At 33.8% G+C, this 21,256-nt stretch overlaps 1 protein-coding gene and 1 pseudogene across 2 annotated transcripts in view; one reads left to right on the plus strand and one right to left on the minus strand.

Annotated features, from left to right (window-relative positions):
- Positions 1 to 10,489, plus strand: part of LOC121127512 (sodium- and chloride-dependent GABA transporter 1-like) — a 33,428-nt pseudogene extending 22,939 nt beyond the window's left edge. The window contains exons 6-12 of the transcript XR_011783391.1: positions 3,867 to 4,002; positions 4,707 to 4,945; positions 5,024 to 5,240; positions 5,479 to 5,631; positions 5,701 to 5,904; positions 5,972 to 6,142; positions 9,940 to 10,489. The product of XR_011783391.1 is annotated as a sodium- and chloride-dependent GABA transporter 1-like (transcript). The remainder of the gene's footprint in view (positions 1 to 3,866; positions 4,003 to 4,706; positions 4,946 to 5,023; positions 5,241 to 5,478; positions 5,632 to 5,700; positions 5,905 to 5,971; positions 6,143 to 9,939) is intronic.
- A 3,753-nt stretch (positions 10,490 to 14,242) lies between these two features.
- On the minus strand, positions 14,243 to 15,038 carry LOC139906963 (uncharacterized). Its single transcript, XM_071892874.1, has 2 exons — positions 14,332 to 15,038; positions 14,243 to 14,275 (listed from the first exon to the last, which is right to left on the minus strand). Exons 1-2 carry the CDS (start codon positions 15,010 to 15,012, stop codon positions 14,243 to 14,245), a joined length of 714 nt encoding a protein of 237 aa, XP_071748975.1. The 5' UTR covers positions 15,013 to 15,038.
- Positions 15,039 to 21,256: the final 6,218 nt, after the last annotated feature.

The following is a 21,256-nucleotide window of genomic DNA, read 5'->3' on the forward strand; positions in this document are numbered from 1 at the left end:
ATCACAAATTTTCCACTGCCATTGTCTAAGAACTGTAAACTTATAAAGTATGTATAAACAAAATGACTAAAGTGGGATAAAAAAGAATAAACAAATGACGTCAATAGACTTCCATGCTTGCATAATAGAAATGAGATCTTATAAGATAAAATAGCTTAGAAAGTCTGTAATTCGTACATATGTATGTACGAATACAAATGTTATCTCTGTAAGTTTTTTTCTCTACATACACAAAATATGAGTCTTCGATTCAATTTTTCTATTCAAGAAAAAAGTTCATAGTAAATATACTTACCAAAAGGTAGGTGTTTGAAAAGGCAGGAAGTATGTAACTCCACATAAATTGTTCTTGTTCCTTCGTAGTCTGAATATTTTGTAACCATTTTTAGGGTTTTTTTGTTTGGTACATTCTTTGTGAAACTTTTTTTTCTTTATTTTTCTTATCATTATGAATAAAAGAAATAATTTTATTTCTTCTTTTCGGCTTTTTGTACGGTGTAGTGGTTGTGGCGTTGAGTTGAAGAAGAAAAAGTTACAACTATTCATAACTTTGAAACAATTGAGGATCTTTTTTATATTTCTTATTCTTTCACTATGTCCTTACATAAGCAGTTTTTATCCTACTACATATTAACCTAAATATCCATGAAATAACCATATAAGTAAGACCAGTTATCCACCAAATATTTAATAGTTAGTTGTTTCTATTGAAAATATCGATGATCTTACTTTTTTAAGAACTGAAATTAAAGATATCTAGAATAAAAAAGATATTTTTTCTTTTCTCATATTTATGAACTTTTTTTTTATGTATAAAGGGTTGATATTATCTAGTGGTGCACATTCTAATATTTTCAGAATTTTCTAGAGTAAAACTTAAACTAGAGATTTTTTGCGGGCATTTATTTAACAAATTCATCCGAAAATAGTGCTCGGCACAAATTGTATTCAATATGTGAGATATCATCTCTAATAATTACACAAAACGAGGCCTAAATCCCTTGCAGGCCTTGAGTATGTAGTCAAACTTGATCTTGGTCCAATCCTTCTTGATGGAAACCTTAAGAGACTGGACAATCCTATGAGAGGCAGTTCACGCCCTCTCCTCCAGACGCACCTAGATAGAGTAGTCCAGGGAGTTTGTGGCTGGAGAGGAGGGTAGCCACATGTTGAGGTCCGGAAAGTCGTCTCTCAAGAAGGTATTGGTCTTAGCGGAGTGATGAAACGGAGCTCTGTCTTGAGTGAAAACAAGGTTTGAACCAAGAAATAATGCAGAAAAAGAAATAATGAAGAGGTAATTACCAACATCTAAACCGATCTCACGGTCCATGATAATTTTGAATTTCCTCAACTTTAAAATATATCGAACACTCTAATTAATAATTATATAACTGATTATACCACTGTTAGGTTGTGTAGTGATAGACATGTCACCATACCTACAATTGGCGGGTAGCACAGGCCTTCTTCTCAATTTGCCACCACACACTGTAGTCAAGGGGATTCAAATCAGGTGATTGAGGTGGCCAATTTTTTTTGTTCCAAAATGGCATGTTGGCAGCGAGCCAATCCTGAGTCATTCCAGGGGTATGGGCAGGTCTTTCAGATCTTTTCCCTCCTTGAAAAGCTTCTGGACCTTGAACACAGTAGTCCTGGATAGTACAGTGTCTTTGATTATCTTCTTGACAGACCTACCGGTGCGGAGGAGAGTGGCAACCATATGACGTTTAACCTCGTCATTCATCGTTAACGACTTTGTTTGATGCGAGTAAGAAAAACAAAAACAAAGCCAAAAGATTTAACGAGTTACTTGTGCTGCAATTTTTATTTCCGGTCACGGAACCTTGAGATATAAGCGTTTGATAATTAGTCCGTGTATTTATGCAACTACCGGTATAATATATTCACTGTCCATACCTAATGGATTAGTTTGTGATTCTTCACAAAATGTAATGCATTTTATCCTCTTACACATCCAATAAACAATTGGATTGATTTAATAATCAAATGTTGCAGATATTATCTTGTAAAGTAATAGTCAAAATCTACAAAGGGATAAAGACCAAAAGGAACTAAGCCGGGGTTGTTGAAAGGAGGTCAGATTTTTTTATTATACCTACTTATTGTCAGGTATAGAAGAAAAAAGAAAAGAAATAAAATCATATATATTAAACATTTCTTGTAAACATTGACGTTGATTTGCTTTCTTTTGTGTTCAAAAATAATGAAAAATATTTTTATATAAACAAGCATTGTATTCCAATCCTGATAATAACCTATTAAAAAGCTGAAAAAGTAATCCAGAGCAATTACTGTGATCTAAAGTCTGTCGTCATTTATTTACATATTTTTTCTTTGTAAAGACTTTTATAATTATTTATATAGTTTTGAATTAATACCCAAGACCTAATGTGAATCTTGATGGTCATGTAATATAAATATAGTTTATTTGAGACTTTTAGTATAGTAATTTAACTTACATATACGGGGCCAAACGATATTATTTACAATTATTATGCAAATTTTGAGAGGTAAAATTTCATTTTCTTATATAAGGCTCCGATGAGCAATGTTGTAGAAAACATAAATAGCTGTGGATTGCTAAGAAACACATTGTCCTAGTCCTATCATGAACAGTACGAGAAGAAGATTAAGTTCGCAGCGCTCCTCCTTGCGGGGTTGGCCCAAAAGGCTATCTTCGAGCAGACTTAGGCCATAAGGAATACAATGTGCTATGTCTTAATGCAGTTGAAGGACAAAGAGGACCTCAGCACTCCACAGGAGCAGGCAGGGAACCCTTCGTGTTAGTCAACCGCAGTCAGGAGGAAAGTCTCTTCAGCGTATTCATGCGGCATCTTTTGTCAGAGAAGTAGAGAATATTCCGGGTGGAGCAAGGAAAAAAATCCTGAACCACCTCAAGGGAACCTGTGGACTAATTGTGATATTTTCTGATGAAAAAACCTTCACTGTAGACCCTGTCTTCAAAATGCAGAATGATCGAGTAGTGACATTTGAGGATTAAGCCGAGGAGCACCTATATGTCTCCTCCACTACTCCTCTACTTAAGTGATGATGTGTGGCCTAGTTGCATCCACCAGGAAGGGCATGAATACCATGTGGTTCCCTTTCGAGTACAGGCTAAAGGCTGATGAGTACATCAATTTCTTGAAACAAAAGTTTTTCCATGGATCAAATCCATCGTTGGTATCTCTCCCTGGGTGTTCCAACAAGATAGAGCACCTGCCAACATTGCAAAGAAAACCTGAGAGTTGGACTAGGGCAACATACACTTCATGCCGCTGCAGAGCCCAGACATCGACCCCGTAGACTATTCCATCTAGGCGCACGTAGAGTCCAAGGCCTGAAGATGACACCACAACAGAAGCACCGCCCTGAAGACATGAGTCGACAAGACCTGGACTTTGTAAGTGCTGAGTAAGTTTGAGGGTCTGCATCAGCGTCTGCCAGTGCCTGGAGCTCGCCCGTAATTCTGAGTGCTGATACATTGACAAAAGCACGTTCTTTGGGTTAAAATTAATAAACATTATTTAATAAACTTGTTTCCTAATTCACCCAGGATACTTCTATGTACTTCAGTACTTTGTGTGTTACAATGGTAAATAATAACGTTTGGACCAGTATAATCTAAACAAACTCTTTTAATTCTGTTTTGATAAAATACTTCTTTTTTTTTCCTTTTTGAAGGATATTTCAATATGTCTAAAACAATAAATGAATGAACTCACGTTCAAATTTTAATATAAAGGAAATTGTGTAAGCAAGTCACGAATGATCTATTAAAGAGTTTTTCCCCTTTTGACTCATAATGTGAGATTATTAATATATATTGTAAATTTTTTTAACAGGTTTCGTGTTCTAAAGCAAACAAATGGACTCGAACATGGTCTTGGGAGCTTACAATGGGAATTAGTGGGATGTTTGGTCCTTGCTTGGGTGTCTGTTTATCTCATTATTTGGAAAGGACTTCATTCCTCTGGAAAGGTAATAGGAATAATAGGTGGTCCTTTAAAATCTGAACACATTGAATTTTAAACTTCATCAAGATATAATTTATTAATTTACTATTTATTTTCAACAAAGTTAATAGTTCAAATAGATGTGAGTTTGAGCTCTCTTAATCACTAATGTGGCCGCCCTTAGCGGTAATGATGGCTTCCAGGTGGTGGTGGAAGTTATGTCACCCGCTGCAGTAGTAGTCCTATGTCATGGCTGGCAGTGGTTCTGAGGGTCTCTGTGCTTGGATGACGGACACTGCAGGCCTTACCCTCAACATGCACCCAAAAGGTGTAGTCCAAAAGATTGGCATCAGGCTGTAGGGGGAGGGGGCAAAAGAGTCTTGCAATGGGGGAGATGGTTTTTTTTTCATTGTTAGTGTCAAAGAAAAAATCTTTTGTATGGGCACTCATGGACTTGAGGTGATAGGCCAGGTTTTTTTAAACTCCTTTGGATCCAGGGTCCAGTTTGGCCTTTTTGACAAAACCCTTCTTATTCTCCAACGTCTCGGACTTGGTGTCCCAGAGACGCCAACTTTTTTGTAACTAATTGTTTATGCTTTAAAATATCGAAATAGGAATATTTCAAACCTTAATTAATAATTGAATTAGTATGTGTTCAGATTTCAATGGACCAACCAGTAATTCAATTTTTTTTAAATTTAATTATGTTGTGTTTTTCTTTCTATATAGATCATTTGGTTCACGGCTTTATTTCCCTATTTTGTGATGTTTGTTCTCTTGATTCGAGCTGTTACACTTGATGGAGCTGTTGATGGTCTTCTCTTTTACATTAGAATCGATTGGCCAAAGCTTGCACAGGGCTCTACTTGGATTGATGGAGCAACTCAAATCTTTTTTGCTTATTCTGTTGGTATGGGAGCACTCCCAGCTCTAGGATCCTACAACAAATTCCACCATAACTGTTTCAGGTACATTTGATTAATTCCAACTGATTATCCCGCTCATTGGCTTAAATACATCCTTACGTCTTTTTTTTCTATTATTAGAGATGCAATCATCACTTGCATAGTGAATACATGTACCTGCTTATTGGCTGGAGTTTTAGTATTTTCAATTTTGGGCTATATGGCACATGTTCAGGGAACTACAATTGATCATGTGGTCAATTCTGGACCTGGTCTTGTGTTTCTTACTTATCCAGATCTGGTTCTAAGTTTACCTGGCTCTGTTATTTGGGCTGTTACCTTTTTCATTATGCTTCTTGTGAGTTACTTAAGAGATTACAAGGGCGTCTGCAGAGGGTTTGCTGTAGAAGTTGGATCCCCACCCAAATTAAAGAATTTTTTCTTTATACTAAAAAATAAAGTATTTGAAGTTTAAATATATTTTTTAAATTTTTTTAAAAAGATTTAATTATATTTTTCAAAAAATAAATAATTGCAGACGCCCCTGGATGATGTTCATGTATCATTAAGGGATTTTCAAAATCATTATTTCGTAGGTTCTCGGTATTGACTCAGAATTTTGTAATGTTGAAGCACTTATCACGGGTATTGTGGATAATTGGCCAGATACACTTTTACGACATAGGAGAAAGTTTATTATGGCTATGTGTACTTTGATGTTTTTGATGGGATTACCAATGATGACTCAGGTAAGTGGAATGATTTACTTAAATACACAATTTTCTTTAAGTGGGTACGTTATTTGTTGTATTTTATAGAGCGGAGTATACCTCTTTCAATTGATGGATTTTTACGCCGCCTCCGGTATGTCGCTTCTTTGGGTCTGTTTCTTTCAAACTATTGCTATTGGATGGGTTTTTGGTACAGATAGATTCTGTGATTGTGTTGAAGAAATGACAGGAACGCGCCCAAATAAGTTTTGGTACCTTTGTTGGAAATATTTTGCTCCTGCAGTTATGGCGGTATGCATTAATGAACGATAAATATAAGAACATTGAATTAATTGATGATTTTTTCCCTTACTTGTAGTTGGTATTTGTGTTCTATATATTTTCCTACACTCCGGTCAAGTACGGTACAGACTATAATTATCCAAAGTGGGCCGAGTATATGGGATTATGTCTCAGTTTTTCTTCAATGATATGGGTCCCAGGCTATGCTATTTATTACCTATTGATGCAGCCTGGTTCAATCATGCAGGTAATGTCTCAAATAAATAAAACCAAGAAACATATATTTGGTTTCTCATTTTCTGGAAAATTGTCCCTTTGCTAGATCCCAATTTCTAAATTTTTGCATCCTTGAAAATTTTGGGATGAGATAATAAATAGTAATAGGGGGCGTTGCAGGGGATGGATTGGATGGGCTGTATCCCCTCTCCCAAATTAAAGCATTTTTACATTTTACTAGTAAATATAACATATGTTATTTTATTAAAAATTTCAAATTTTTTTAGGGCTGTTGATTTCTTAAATTTAAAAAAAAAATTCAATATTTAAAATATATTTTTTTTTTAAATTTCACTTTTTGTATACAGCTTTGTATTTCTGATTTTTTTTTTTTTTTGTAAAAATTTTTTTTTTCCATAAAGTTGGATTTTTTCAATTATTTTCTAAAATATTTTAAAGCCAAGTTTCCTCAAAATATAAAATAAATATAAAGTATGATCAATTGCTTGTTTGTTATCATTTAAAGTCTTTAAACAGACTATAGGGATTTCCACAGGGGGGGGGGATTCTTTCATTGTAGCCTCCCTCCCTCCAAATAATTGGAAAACCGCAGGATTTGTTTTAAAGGATTTCTTTTTTAAAAATGAAAAAGTCATGTGATCAAATTCAGGGGTGAGGTAAAAATTTCAGTTGTACCCTCTAGGCTCAAATTTCGCTTGCATGCCTTTTTTAGCTTTGTCAGGCTAAGCGGGGGTCCCGATTTCTGGGGTGGGGCTGATAAAGGAGGCTTAATCTACACCTAAAACGATAAAAATTGTTTTTTGGGGCTGAATGAGACTAAATTTATAACTATTTAAGTTATAAATATTAAAGTGACTGGCGTCTCAAAGAATAACTTGACGAATAATGAAGTTTTCTAAATTTATTCAATTTTTTTTGTTATTTTAATTTATAATAATATACATATCATTTATTATAATGCTCGCCCGCACGGAAGGGTCCAAACGTTATAAAGAAATTACATTAACTCAAGGTACATAGAAGAGAAGGTATGATCTTCTGTACTGTTTTAGATTTGTTATTAAAAATCATTCTTTTCATGTGACGCCATTAGAATTTTATGATTTAATATATTAATATTCCACCTACGTCACAAGGCGTGCCCGTTTGCAAACCTGGTTGACACTGTTGAAGAAGTCAGAAGAACATACCTTCTGTTCTATATGCCTTACATTAACCATTGTCAATGGGATTTTGCGCTCCCTCCTTGGCCTGAAGAACGCCTTATAACCCTTTGTTAGTATCTAATAAAGTAAAAAATGACGTTTCATTTTTTTTTTATATTTCAAAATACGAATCTTCTCCATATATATATATATATAACTCTGAGGACGCCCCTAGACTAAGCCTTTGATTAGAATGTGTTGGCTATATTTATTTACATAGTATTGGACACACTTTAATCATTAGATATGAAAAAGTGTTTATATACCAGAGAGTCCTTTATTTACATGTTTACACATCATTCCATACAATATTTAATAAATTTGTATACTTGTGTCTAAGAAAGAAACTTTCTTCTATTCTTTCCTGCCTTCCCTTGCCCCCATTTTCTTTATTTCTTATTCTAGAGAGGATATTAAGAAAAAGAAAAAAAAACCTATTACGTATGTATATATATACCTAAGTAGTAGTGTACCTTCTTAGCCTTTTATTTATTTCATTTCTTTATAGATAGATACCTATAAGGGTACAAATGCAACCATTGCTCGACACAATATTTGCAGTATTTAGTGCACTCATTCACCATAAGTCGTTATCACTAATATCATAATTGAAGCTGACGTCATTTTGATGGCTCATAGTTGGACTAGGGCCGTTTGAAACGGGAAAAACAAAAATAAATATACCGATCTGGCTGACAATTGGTGTGTGTTCTTCCAAGAGATGCTTCCAACTAAAAATAGCCTAAATACACGCCAGTATTGTCATATCTCAGGATTTTGTATGGGCTTTTCAAATAACTGTCGTAGTGAACCTATTTACATTAAATATTGGTGAAATGGCCTTTAACCCATCAAGACCAAAAATTTAATAGAATTGCGGAATTTGAACACCTTCTATTGAAATATTTTTTTAAGTAATAATGAATCTGTCAGTCTCAAAATTTGATAAAACCTCCCTTATATCAAAATTATATTTTAAAAATAAAGAATGGATTTATGAGTATCAAAATTTGAACATATGTATATCCCCTCGATATTCTTTTAACATATCTATAAAATGGCGTTACATTTTATTTAAAAAGGCTATGTTCAAAATGTAAGGAGCGCCATTTTTGAACTTGTTTTTTTGTTGATATTGCCAAAAGTATTTATATTAAAAGACTTTATATCTAAAATATATAATTATAAGGTATTATTTAGATTATCATGAGCATTATTGGCAAAAGAAAAGTTCAAATTAATTAAATATTCATGGAGGTATTTAATATTTCAACTGATTTTCATATCATTGTATAAAAATCTACAAATCGGTTTTAATAGGTTTAATTTAAAAAGACTAAAGACTGAATAATTCTATATGTCTATGATAAACAAAGGTATTTGAATTAAACCAAAGGAATATGATCTGAAAATCTTTAAAAAAAGGCTAAATCGTACAATTGATTTTGTTTGATCGATTTAGCATAGAAAAAATTGTTTAATTAGATAAAAGTATCTTCTTCCTTCAATTATAATAGTTAATTTAGTTTTCCAATATGGGAATCCGATTCTGTAATGATGAACTAATATCTTTGTAATTACATATTCGGATATAACCTAAAATAAAATTACCTTTTAGAGAAATAATAAAGGTTTAATTCCATTTATTTTGTTCATCCAATTTTGAAATCTAATAAATAGTTCACTATTTTCCTCAATATTAAGAAGAAAATATGGTAATAAAATTTTGTTATGTAGGCCCCCAAAATGCCCAACATCAACAATGCTGACATTATATGAAAACATTATATAAAGCACATATAGAGTGGTGGTTCATTGAAATCTGAACACTTTGAATTTTAAACTTAAAAAATATATAACTTATTAATTAACAATAGAATTTTAACAAAATTAATACCATAAATAGATGTGGTTCTGAGCTCTCTCTATCATTAATGTAGCCGCCCATAGCGGCAATGATGGCTTCCAGGCCCTGAAAGAAGGTATGACACCCACTGTAGTTGTAGTGCTCTATTAGAGTGTCTTGGTCGTGGCTGACAGTGGGTTTCAGGGCATTGGTATTTTTATGACGGACACTACTAGCTAAAAGAGTCTTGCAAGGGAGGAGATGGGTTTTTTTCATTGCTGGAGTAAAAATTGGCCGCTCACCACTCACAAAACTCTTTCCACCCAATTTTTGATAGCTCTCTGGACAGTCTGTTGTGAAACCCCCAGATCTCTTGCATGTTCCCTCATGGACGTGAGGGCATCGGCTGGGGCTGTTTTCTTTAACTCGTTCGGGTCCAGTTTGGCCTTTTGACAGACCCCTTCTTCCTCTCAAATTTGTCGGACTTGGTGTCCTAGTGACGCCGCCCAACTGCTTGGAGTGCACGAATTGAAATTTGAAGATAACTTTCATTTTCTCGATGTGTACGTTTCTTTTATTTTGTTCTAATTGTTTATGCTTTAATATTTCGCAATATGAATTAATTTCAATCACTCAACTTTCATTAATTATAGAATTAGTAAGTGTTTAGATTTCAATGGGTCAGCCAAATGATAAAATAAAAGCTATCGAACTCTTTACAATTGCCTCATGTTTTGTTTGTTTTTTAACCCACAGAATTTACGAGACGGAATGAAACCCAATATCAAACGTATGAAACCAAAAAAGACCCCTGGAAAGTCTATTCACGTATCGGAGTCTGGAGTTGGACTCTTGCACAACAATTCAGAGTATGAAATGGGACGTCTAAATAGTGATCTCTCTTTCCTTTCGGCATCCCCGACCAACTTGTAATTTGTATTATTACAAATATACTAGCTATATTTGTAGCCCCAATGATGTATAGAAGAAGCATAAGAAGAAGAGGGCTTCCATCGTCTCTCCTCGCCTCATTAATATTTTTTTTTTACTTCAGTCGTCTATTCACATTTCTTTAATTTATTATTTTCAAGAAATGAAATGTAAATTCGATAGACAAAGAATTTTTTTATAAATACTATTATTATTAACTTTATATATCTTATGTATATATATATATATATGCCAGCAAGGGCTTTTACCATCATTTAAAAATATATTATACTTTTTTAGTAATAATAATAACAATGTTTTATGAATCTAACAAATTCATACAGTTTTTACAAATACATATATAACTTTTCAGTAAGGCGCTTGTATACTTTTTGTATTAGTTTCTATGTTTTGTGATTTGATATATAACCTAACCTTTGGATATCTATTCATAAATATACTTATTTATAAATATTTCTTATAATTTTATGCCTGTAAAAAAGAGACAAAGAGAGAGATTTTTTTTTTTTTTACATTTAAAAAAATACGTAATTTTAATTATTGATATTGAAATTCATTATTTGTAATTAATTCCCTGATGTTCACATATTTACCCAATGATATTTTAACTGTTTATATTACATTTATTAATATTTTTGTCTGTTTACTCACTCAGCTTATATATATATTTTTAAAAATTATGTACATATTTATGACTACATATAGGTATATATATATATATTACATTTAATTAGTCTGAATTTAGTTGTTGTTTGTACAGAACTTGGATTTTTTTTTGTTAACACTAATAGTTATTCAATTTGATGGTGGAATACATACAAAGATTTTTTTTCTACTCTAACAAATGGTTTTCCTATTTTGAAGATAATAGTTCATAGTTTGTGTGTGTGGTACGGTTGACGTCATCAGAGATACATTTTAAAAAAGAGAGTTAAAAAAAAACTTTAGTTAATCTTTATATAATTAGACCTCCATATTCCCTCGTTTTTCTTCTTAATTTGAGATTATTTTCTTTTGTAAAAAATAAAATAATGATTAAAAAGGATCTCCTTAGGGATTTGAAAAAATGATGAAAGCTGTGATTGAATTAAAACTTTAGTTTTTATCATTTAAAAAAAATGTGGAATGTCATTAGCTACTTTTAATCATTTGAAGCTGGAAAATGTGTTTTTTATATATAAGAGGACTTATATATTCCTGGGTAATGATTGTCAGTCGATCCATTAAAAATAAATAATTAAAATTAAGTTCAGTTGTGAATCATATCTGTTATTTACATTGGGATATCGATTGATCATAAGGGATCTCATCTCTTTAAAAGAGGTTATTTTCCCCACTTTGAGGATCTCATCTCTCTTAATAGAAGTATCATTCATTGTCCTTGGACATCAAAATATGTTACTTCATCATCCATTGGTTCAAACACACATCAGTCGCTCTATAAGTGAAATAATAATTGATTAGAATGCCCAGTTAGTGAGAAACAAAAAGAGAGTTCTTATCAAGGAAGTATTTAGTAATGGAATCTACATTATATTTCACCCCCCTAAAATTCAATAAGTTGTGTTATAATTTTCCAGTAAGTTTATCCACTATGTGATTATTGACTCCTGATTTGTTTTATTATAACTAAACAGAGCTTCAGGACCCCAATGTTCATTTTTAATAAGGACTTAATTCGATTTTATTTTTAATTCTCTAAAAATTGTTTGCAACTCAAAAAGTAATTACCGGTCACCAAGTTTACGATACCTTCCGAATCTCCTTTCAATGGGATCAGAACTTATTTTTCTAAATAATACAAACTTAACGTATTTTATATCTAGGAGATAAGCAGCCATTTTAGGTTCGCCAATCCTTTAACAGTGTGAATCACAGTTTGAAATGTTTCATTGGATAAACCGTTATGCTTACCATATATTTTCATTTCAATAACCATTCTCCGAATGAGATTAGATAATGGTTATGTGTTTTTTGATACTTAAAAATTGGGTTTCTATTGGCATCCTTAATTTTACATTAGATATGGTTAAATCAACATTAACACAATTCCAAAATCTTTTGATTATTTTTAGTTTGTATGTCAATTTGCAATTCTCTGTTATTTTTACCTTTATGATTTCATACCTCTATCGTTGATTCATCGATTTTTTTTGAGAATAAGTTAACTTTGTTTTTTCTTAAGATTGTGGATGAATTATTTGATTGGTTATAAATGCACATATATATTCCTTTTTATTCATAGATCTAATGTTGTCAAATTAGTATAATTTTGTCATTTTCAAAATATGGGAAGACGAAATTTTGATGGCATAAGAAATTAAGGGTAACATTTTTTTAAAAAATATGCACTGGGTGAAATGTCATTGATCTTTTTTTTTTCCCCCATCATTTGAACAAGGATTTTAAATAAAAAGTACCTCTTCAAAATGGATAATTCATCTAAATAAAACTATATTAATATATATGATATAATTTACATTTATTCAATTCGAATATAATTGAAATAAATTGAATGAACTGGAATAATAATTTTTATATGCCAACTTGTAAAATTTCAAAAAGAGTGCAAACTCCATCTCTGTAGTCTGTGTCATCCTTCATACATATTTATTTCATTGAATCCCCTTCTAATGTCTACTCTATTTTGTATCCTATTCTTAGAAAACGATTTCATTGATTTGAGTCCTTTAGTGTCATTGAGGTACACGTATATGAGAAAGAAACAACTCAATTCTTTAATAATACGTAATACTCTACTAATAAAGCTGAATTGTTGCTGTGGTTCTATAAGCTTCAGGCCTCACTCCCGATTCCGTTATAATTTATTACTTGTGAGTCTTTCCTGTCATGGGCAATGATGTAAATCCGGTGTATTTTTAGCTGGCTTGTTTGTTTGTTTTTTGAATTGGTAATATAAAGAAGGAATTTTAGTTTCCTTAGTAGTTGTATAATTATGATTTATCTCATGATCCTTCCCTAAATAGGTTCCATAATATTCAAAATTTGGATGAACATTCGTGAGCCCTCATAAAAGGTGGAGTGGAACCTTGAGGACTGGTTGTAGAGTTATAAATGTAAGTCCTTGTTGGACAGAGTAGAATTAGGGATGCGAAACACTTTGACTCTTAGAGAAGGAAATGTTAAGGGACTTCAAAGACACTACCTAGGTCAGATGGAGTTATTGCATACTATAATGTTGACTTATACAGGGTTGATCTTATTTAGTGGTTCAAATTTTATTTTTTTTTAATTCTGAAGAGTAAAATTTAAAGAAGAAGTTTTTGTTGAGAATGCACCTAGATAGGTAGTCCAAGGGGCAGTGCCGTATGTCAGGACGATTTTTCGGTCCGCTTTACAAGGGTAAACGGTTGATTTTCAGTGGTGAACGTGGGATATTTAAACAGGGCAAATGCTACAGCATAGATTAAATCTTGCAAGAATATCGTCCAATGGACTGTCTGACCATTATTTTCTTCAGGCAAACATTGGGGAAAATAAAATGAAAAGGAAAAACTCTAGACGGAAAGTCAATGCCGACCTATTCATAAAGGAAGGAGTATAATGGAGTATAAAATGCACGGTGCAAGAATGAGAGAAAATTTTTGAACTATACAATTAAGTCAAACAATTTAAACCTCCTTAAATATTGTTAAAATAATAACGGATGAAGATAATGAACGAGATTATAATATACCATGAAACGGTTACATCGACAGAAAATAAATTATGTTCACATGTCTTGATGTTCTTAACTTGCATGTATACGTGGTGATGTGTTTGAAAAAATGAAAAAAAAAAAATGCATGTGTTCTTTATCATGATTAGAAGAAGAAGTTTTTCCTCTCTTTCCTTGACGCAAAGGTGTCAATCAAACTGTCCATGTCTTCATGGAGCACCCTGTCCACCATCACCCTGTCCATGTTCAAAAGGGCGTGGGAGGAGAGCCTCTCCTGGTCCTCATGTGGTTCTTGAGCCTTCTGAGACAGGAGAATGACTGCTCCGCCTCACAGCTGCTGATGGGCATTGAGGCCAGGATAACGATCACCTTGTATAGCTCCGGCATCAGGCGGAAAACTCCCGAGCTTATTAACTCCGCAGCAATTTTTTACGACACCATGTCTTCTGTGTCAATATCTGCCTAGAGAAACATAAATTTTAAACATATAATGCAAAATGAAACATTATAATATTAACCTTGAATTGCTGGAAGATTGCATGGTCTGACTGGAGCTGCTCGAGTTCAAGTCTGTAGTGCTTGGCGACACGCTCAATGACACAGGTCTCCACTTCACTGTCATTGACAATTGCAATGAGATCCATTGTGATGTTTGTATCGTCGGTGGCAAATCTGCTCTCAAGCTCTAATACAATCTTATTGATTGCAACATCGAAATGTGTTTCACGGAAGTAGGATTCAGTTGTTCCTTTCCACTTTATTCTCCTTGGAATCTTCGCCTCTTTGAATTCCAAATCAATTGAGTCCTCCTGGTCAAATACTGATTTCATCTCAGACGACTTCAACTCAGCAAGTTTCCAGATTGATTCAAAGATTTTCTCATTCTTAAGATCTTCAAGAGTCCTAATCACTAGGTTGACGTGTTTCCGGGCCTTTGTTAGGTCAACCTTTCTGCCTTGAAGTTCATCTGGCAAGCTAGATGTGTGTCTGAGGAGTGTCTTCAACAGTTCAATGCCAAAAACACATTTGTGACTAAAGATGCTGTTGAGCAGAGAAGTTGCTGTTGAACTCGACAATGTATCTTTATCTTTTCTCATTATTATGAGGGTCTTCATGATTCTGACCATCCCTAGAGATACAGCGTGTACAGCATCGTAGCGGAGACTCCAGCGGGTAGCAGACTGGTTCTTCAGGGTCATCACCTTGGCATGCTCCTCATCTTTATTTGTTATCTTCACCGACTTATAGATTGCTGACCTCTTTGGTGACCCTTCAATGAAGTTGTATAAAATTTATACTGTCCCCCATTGTATTTCTCAACAGGGTTATATCTGAGAGAAGATCCTTGACTAAAAGATTGAGGACATGGGCGTAGCAGTGGATGTAGACACACAGTGGGGCTGCTTCCTTCAACCTGGCGGCAAGCCCCTTCTTGATGCCGGATATGTTGGAGGCACCGTCCGCAGCCAGGGAGACAGTGCGGGCGGGGTTAAGGCCGAGATCCTTGACAACCTCGTGAAGCTTCTCAAACAAATATTTGCCGTCAGTCTGGGTAACTTTTACAAACTTCAGGAAGCTCTCTTTCTTGATGCCTTCACTCGTCAGATATCCCAGTGACAGACTAAACTGCTCCGTGTTTGACATATCTGATGTCTCATCAACAATCACAGAGAACCAGTAGTCATCATCGCCGGCACAAGTCTTGACATCTTCAATTATATTTTCCGTCACTTTGGATGCTATCATCTCTATCAGCTCATTTTGGATGTCAGGTGAAGTCCATTTGGCAAAACCTTCCCCAGCTGAACCAAATTTTTTGACTTCGGCCTCCAGTTTATCCTTGTGAATATGATTGTCGTGTGAATGCAGGGACAAAAGCTCCAAGAAGTTTCCTCGATTGTTTTCGTTAGATTCCGTCAACTTTTCTCTTGTTTCGGCATCGCCCCTAAAAGCCAATTCTTGCTTTGCGAGGAACCCAACAGTTTGGAAAAGATACCTCAAATAAGCTCGCCACTTCACGACTTCCTCAGCATGTTGAGACTGAACATGGCCGAGAACCGAGGTATTCTTTCTCTTTGATGTGAGGAAATTGATCCACTTTTCCATCGACAGTTTGTGTTTTTTGTTGTTATAATTAACTTTCAACGAGGAACTGTTTTTCCATATTTTGAACTCAAATTTCCCAAGGTTGGAAATGGAAAATTTGGAACAGGCGAAACACTTGGCTGACTTTTCAACCTCGTCATATTCTAGCCACGGGAACTTACGGAACCAATCATATTCTAAGTCTCTTGAGTATTTGTCATCTATCTGAGGACTGTATGTTTGTAACTTGGGCTGTAGAGGATGATCTCTCTCGGCTTTAGGGACAGTTTCCCGCTCAGTCTCCACTCTGGTTCTGGTCTGGATGTCCTTCCGCTTTAGCTCCCTGCCGGTAAGTATCGGGTCACCCAGCTGGCTCGTGAAGACGACATGGTACTCTGGGCCTCCGGCCACAAACTCCATCTCCTCAGTCTTGCTCTTCTCACCTTCTTGGACATTGTCGCTAGTCTCAGAGTCCACTGCAGAGGGAATATTGTTGTTGTCGACTGCAGAGAGCTTCTCGGGAGAGAAGATTGGTCCGATATCGAGATTAGGAAGTCTTATTCCATGAGAAATCCGTCCGCTGGGCTAATTGGATGAGTCGCCATTATTTTCTGTGTCTGCAGTAACTTTCTCTTCAGCAGAAACTGACTTTTCAGATCTTGGTTCAGGCAGTAAGGCCTCAACTGGAGCAGGGTCATCGGGACAGGAGGAGGCAGTGACTGAGGATGAGGATGTAGCAGAGGAAGTTTTCTTAACAGCAAAGTTCAATGTTTTCTGCTTCTTATGATCAATTTTCACTTGATACTTGGAGCTGGGGTCATTCTTATGGAGTTTAACTTTGTGATCATTAAAGTTGTCCTTCTGTATTTCCTTCTGACAGATAGAACAAATCACCAAATCTCTGTTAAAATGCGTTTTCCGCTTCCCGTGATACATTTCTGATAATTAATAAATTACTGCAACAATCCACTCTAAAAAGTACATAACTATTATTTATGTCCCTTTTAAGCAGTAATAATTTAATTTATCTTGTATTCAATGTAACAAATTCTCACGCTCTTAAATATTTCAAGAGTACTCCATACGAAAAATGTTGTGTGCGTCTTTTTTTTTTTTTTTTTTTTGGCTGTAAAGTACTTCACATTTGCAACCAGTAACGTTAAACGTAATATCTAACTCAAATATCCACTCAATGTGAAGTACTTTAAATCCATACGAAAAATGTTGTGTGCGTCTTTGTTTTTTATTTTTGGCTGTAAAGTACTCTTGAAATAATTCCAGTAATTTATTAATTATCAGAAATGTATCACGGGAAGCGGAAAACGCGTTTTATATTCAAAGGTTCAATCATTTATATTTATAAAATGACAGGCAATATTTGAAAGAGATATTACGGTAAATTACAGGATTTGAATTCAAATTTCTGCGATGAATTGAGATACCCGAGAGTGTTAACTGTAGTTTAAAAACTCCATTTTATCTATCTGACTTAATTTGCCCCCAATATTGTCTTAGAGATATAATTTATTAATTTACTAATTCTATAAATGTGCCGGTGAATTTTGGCTAATTTAAGTACAATTTGTGGTGCCTCCAAAGGATTAATCAGAATCATTTTTTCATTTAAATGAACTATAATTTGTTGGAAAATGTATTCCATGTTCAATTTTGAGAAAAATTATCTAGCTTCCTTTTGGGTGGACGTGCTACAAATATGTAATTTTATTATAATGACTCAGTACTATTATGAGTTGGTCATAAGTTACATATATATAATAGATTTTAATAATTAATTATGACTTAATTCATCTATATTTACATACCTATATGATTGGTGGACGGTTGAGTAAGGTTTGTTTTTTTTGGTCCGCTGAAGTGGACAAAGCCCAAAACTGACGTACGGCCCTGCCAAGGGGTTTGCATCTGGAGAGAAGGGTGGCAACATGTTGAGGTCCTCAAAATCCAGCAACTGGTATCTCAGAAAAGCCTATGTCTAAGCAGTGTCATGACACAGAGCTCCGTCTTGAGTGAAAATAAAGTTATCCCCGAAGTTTTCTCTGGATAATGTAGGACTTACTTGTCTAGAAGTTCGAGGTATGCATTTGCATTGAGCTGTTCCTTCCTCTCTACTAAAATTGTAGGCAGACTCCCCAACAGTCAAGACCATGGTTCTGGCTGGGCTTTTTGTTATGAAGACATCTCTCACTGAAGATGATACATTGTCTTTTTGTTCGGTTGTGATATAAGAGTTGCTATGCTTATTCACAGAAGTATCGACGGGGAAATTTTTTAAATAAGAAAAGAGAAAAACTTTGCTGGAATTTTTGTTGGCCTAGAGAAAATTTAAAATTTTCTTTGCACTTTCCAACCGTCTCAGCTTGCTCTGTTATCTTATATAAATGTCTTGTTGTGGTTTTGCACCAATTTCAATCTGGATTGAAAATAATAAAATGAGTACGACTAGATAAGATCAACCCTCTACTTAATCAGTGCAGCTACATCCTACAAATCAAGGGGGAAAATACAAATGTATGTTCTCAAACTTCTTAAACTCTTGTTAGCAAGATCACCGTTTAAAAATAAAGAGAGCTGTTTTTATAGAAAATAAATTGAATTGTCTTGACAATGAATAAGAAATATGTTAGATTATTTTACTTAATGTGATGTTAAGTTAGAAAAGCAAACTTTGTGTTGGAATATCTTTTTAAAAAGTACTTTAGTCATAACAGATGCATTCGTGTATTCTTCAAAGTATCAAACAAAAATTTTCTTTCACTTTGAATATGTTTATGAAGTAATAAAATTAAAATTATTTACATGATTCTATTTGTGAAACACTTATTGAAGTATTAAGATTATTTTAATAGTCCATTGCATTCATTTTTATATATTAAAAAGGATGACTTCCTCGTATCGTCCTTATAATATACAAAATTAAATTATAAACAGATTTTAGAGCAATCGTAACAATATTATTTCACTTGATAAAATTTTGGAAACTAAAATTTGTTTGGAGAGTTCCAAACTCGTTCCAAATTATGACTATTCCTAAAATAAAATTATATTATATATGATGGTATACTTCAATCTACCAATTCAGCATTACATACGACGAGTCGGGCTCGTAGCCCCAATATATTATTTTGACTTTATAAATTGAATGCTGCACGGAATGCTAACAAAATAAATTATCCTGAATGCTTAAAAACCTTCATTAGGGTATATTTAAATTTAGGTCAAGCTGGTGGAAGTGGTCTTAAGAAAATGAACGCCGTGTATGTTTCAAAAAATAAACGGAGAGCCTGAACACCATATTTTTTTACCTTCAATCTCTAAGCCTATTATACACATATAAATGCAGTTAAATCTGGAATGAAAAATCCTATAAATGAAAACCCCCAACTAAATTGTATACATTGTTTAAGAAATGCATATTTTTTTATCTTCCTTTATAATCAAAACACACAATGCTATAATCATTTTCTTTTCATGTCTTTGAGTCCTCATACCGAGTGGTCCATTAAAATCTAACCACTTTGAATTATAAACTTCAACAAGATATAATTTATTAATTTACGAAATAATTTTAGCGAAATTTGTATTGTAAATAGATTTGTGCCTGAGCTCTCTTAATCATTAATGTACTGGCTGAAAGTGGCTTTGAGGGCCACGATGTTTGAATGACGACCAGTGAATGCCTTCACATCAGGGCTATAGAAAGGCCAAAAGTGTTCCAAAAAAAAGTTCAAAAGAACTTAAAAGAGTCTTGCAACGGAGGAAATGTTAATTGCTGGTGTCAAAATTGGTGGCCTCACCACGCTCACAAGGTTCTATTCACCCACTTTTTTTATGGTGTTCTGGACAGTCTAGTATGAAACTCCGAGATCTCTCGCATGTGCCCTCATGGACTGGGGGATTGACCTGGCCTGGGATATAATTCTGACAAACAAAAACAAAAAAAACTTTCTAACTGAATATAACACACACCTTAAACATAACTGATATGAGTTGATGGGAAAACAACAATAAAAAATCAAAGTTTTTTTCTTTTTTTTTCTTCCATACTAATACCCAAAAGTCCGAATTAACGACCATTATCGGAAAAGTTAGCTAAAACGTCGAGTTCTTTCTGTATTACCCCTTTCAAATTTGTTAGTATGGTTTTTTTATATTATAACATGCACTTGACTGATGGTGGCCTCCACATTAAAAGCCCTGGGAAGATTCGGATCGGTGGCCACTACCCAATCCGTTTCCAACGTCGAGACTTGCAGTTTTTCTTTTAAATTTACTTGACACATATCCTTCCCTGGGCTGTTTTCTTTACTTCCTCCAAGTCCAGTTTAACCTTTTTGTAACTAATTGATTATGCTTTAATATATTCAAATATGAATTAATCTCAATCCCTCAACCTGAATTAATTATTGAGTTGAGTGTTCAGTTTTCAATGTACCACCCTGTATACACTTTTCCGTTTCTTTTTTAAGAATGTACGTACATACATACATTATAATGAAAATATATAATTTTCTAAACGAAAGGACAATACGAAGGCTTAAGTAGGTGTTTTTTTTCCTTTTAAATAAAAATTATATAAAAAAAGATTTTTATGATCACCCCTTTATTCTTTTTTTCATCATGGAAAATTAAGGTATGAAAACAGATATTTTTCATTATTTTTCCTCATCATTTATCATGCTTAAAAAAAAAAGGTGTAGACATGATGAGTTCCACTCATGAGGCGCTTCAATAGTGATAGAAAGATATGAGGCTATAAAAAATAAATCTTAGAGTTACGGAACATTTGATGTTGTACTCAACCTTTTAATGATTGTTTAATTAAACTATAAATAGTGTTTAATTGTTAAATACAATTAATACCCGGGGTTATCCATTAACTTTTTTATGTAATATCATTTGTTAATTTTAAATCTTTCTTAGCGACTTGAATATAAGACAAGTACTTTGATTTCAGGAGCATAATTTCTTCAGAAAAGATCATATATATCCTTGGTGTAGAGGATCCTATTTTTAAAGACCTTTCTTTACTACATATAGAACGTAGAACATCGAATATATGTGCGTAGAGCATTCTACAAACAACTTCCAATTTGAGACACACCTAAATGCTCAATTTTGGGCTAATTTAAATGCCAAAATACATTTTACTTAGTGTTGCAAGTAGAGGAATTATAATAATAGGATTATATTTGCTTCATCAGATCCAGGAATCTTCTTTGAAGTCCATATGCATAAAGTTTATTTACTTCTCTAGGAACGACCGTGGTGCAAACTTACACACATTGAGATAAAGAAAATAGTTTTTCCCGGGCGTGTTGTCTATTGAGCTACGTCGTT

Source organism: Lepeophtheirus salmonis, chromosome 13, assembly GCF_016086655.4.
Source record: "Lepeophtheirus salmonis chromosome 13, UVic_Lsal_1.4, whole genome shotgun sequence".
Taxonomy (NCBI): domain Eukaryota; kingdom Metazoa; phylum Arthropoda; class Copepoda; order Siphonostomatoida; family Caligidae; genus Lepeophtheirus; species Lepeophtheirus salmonis.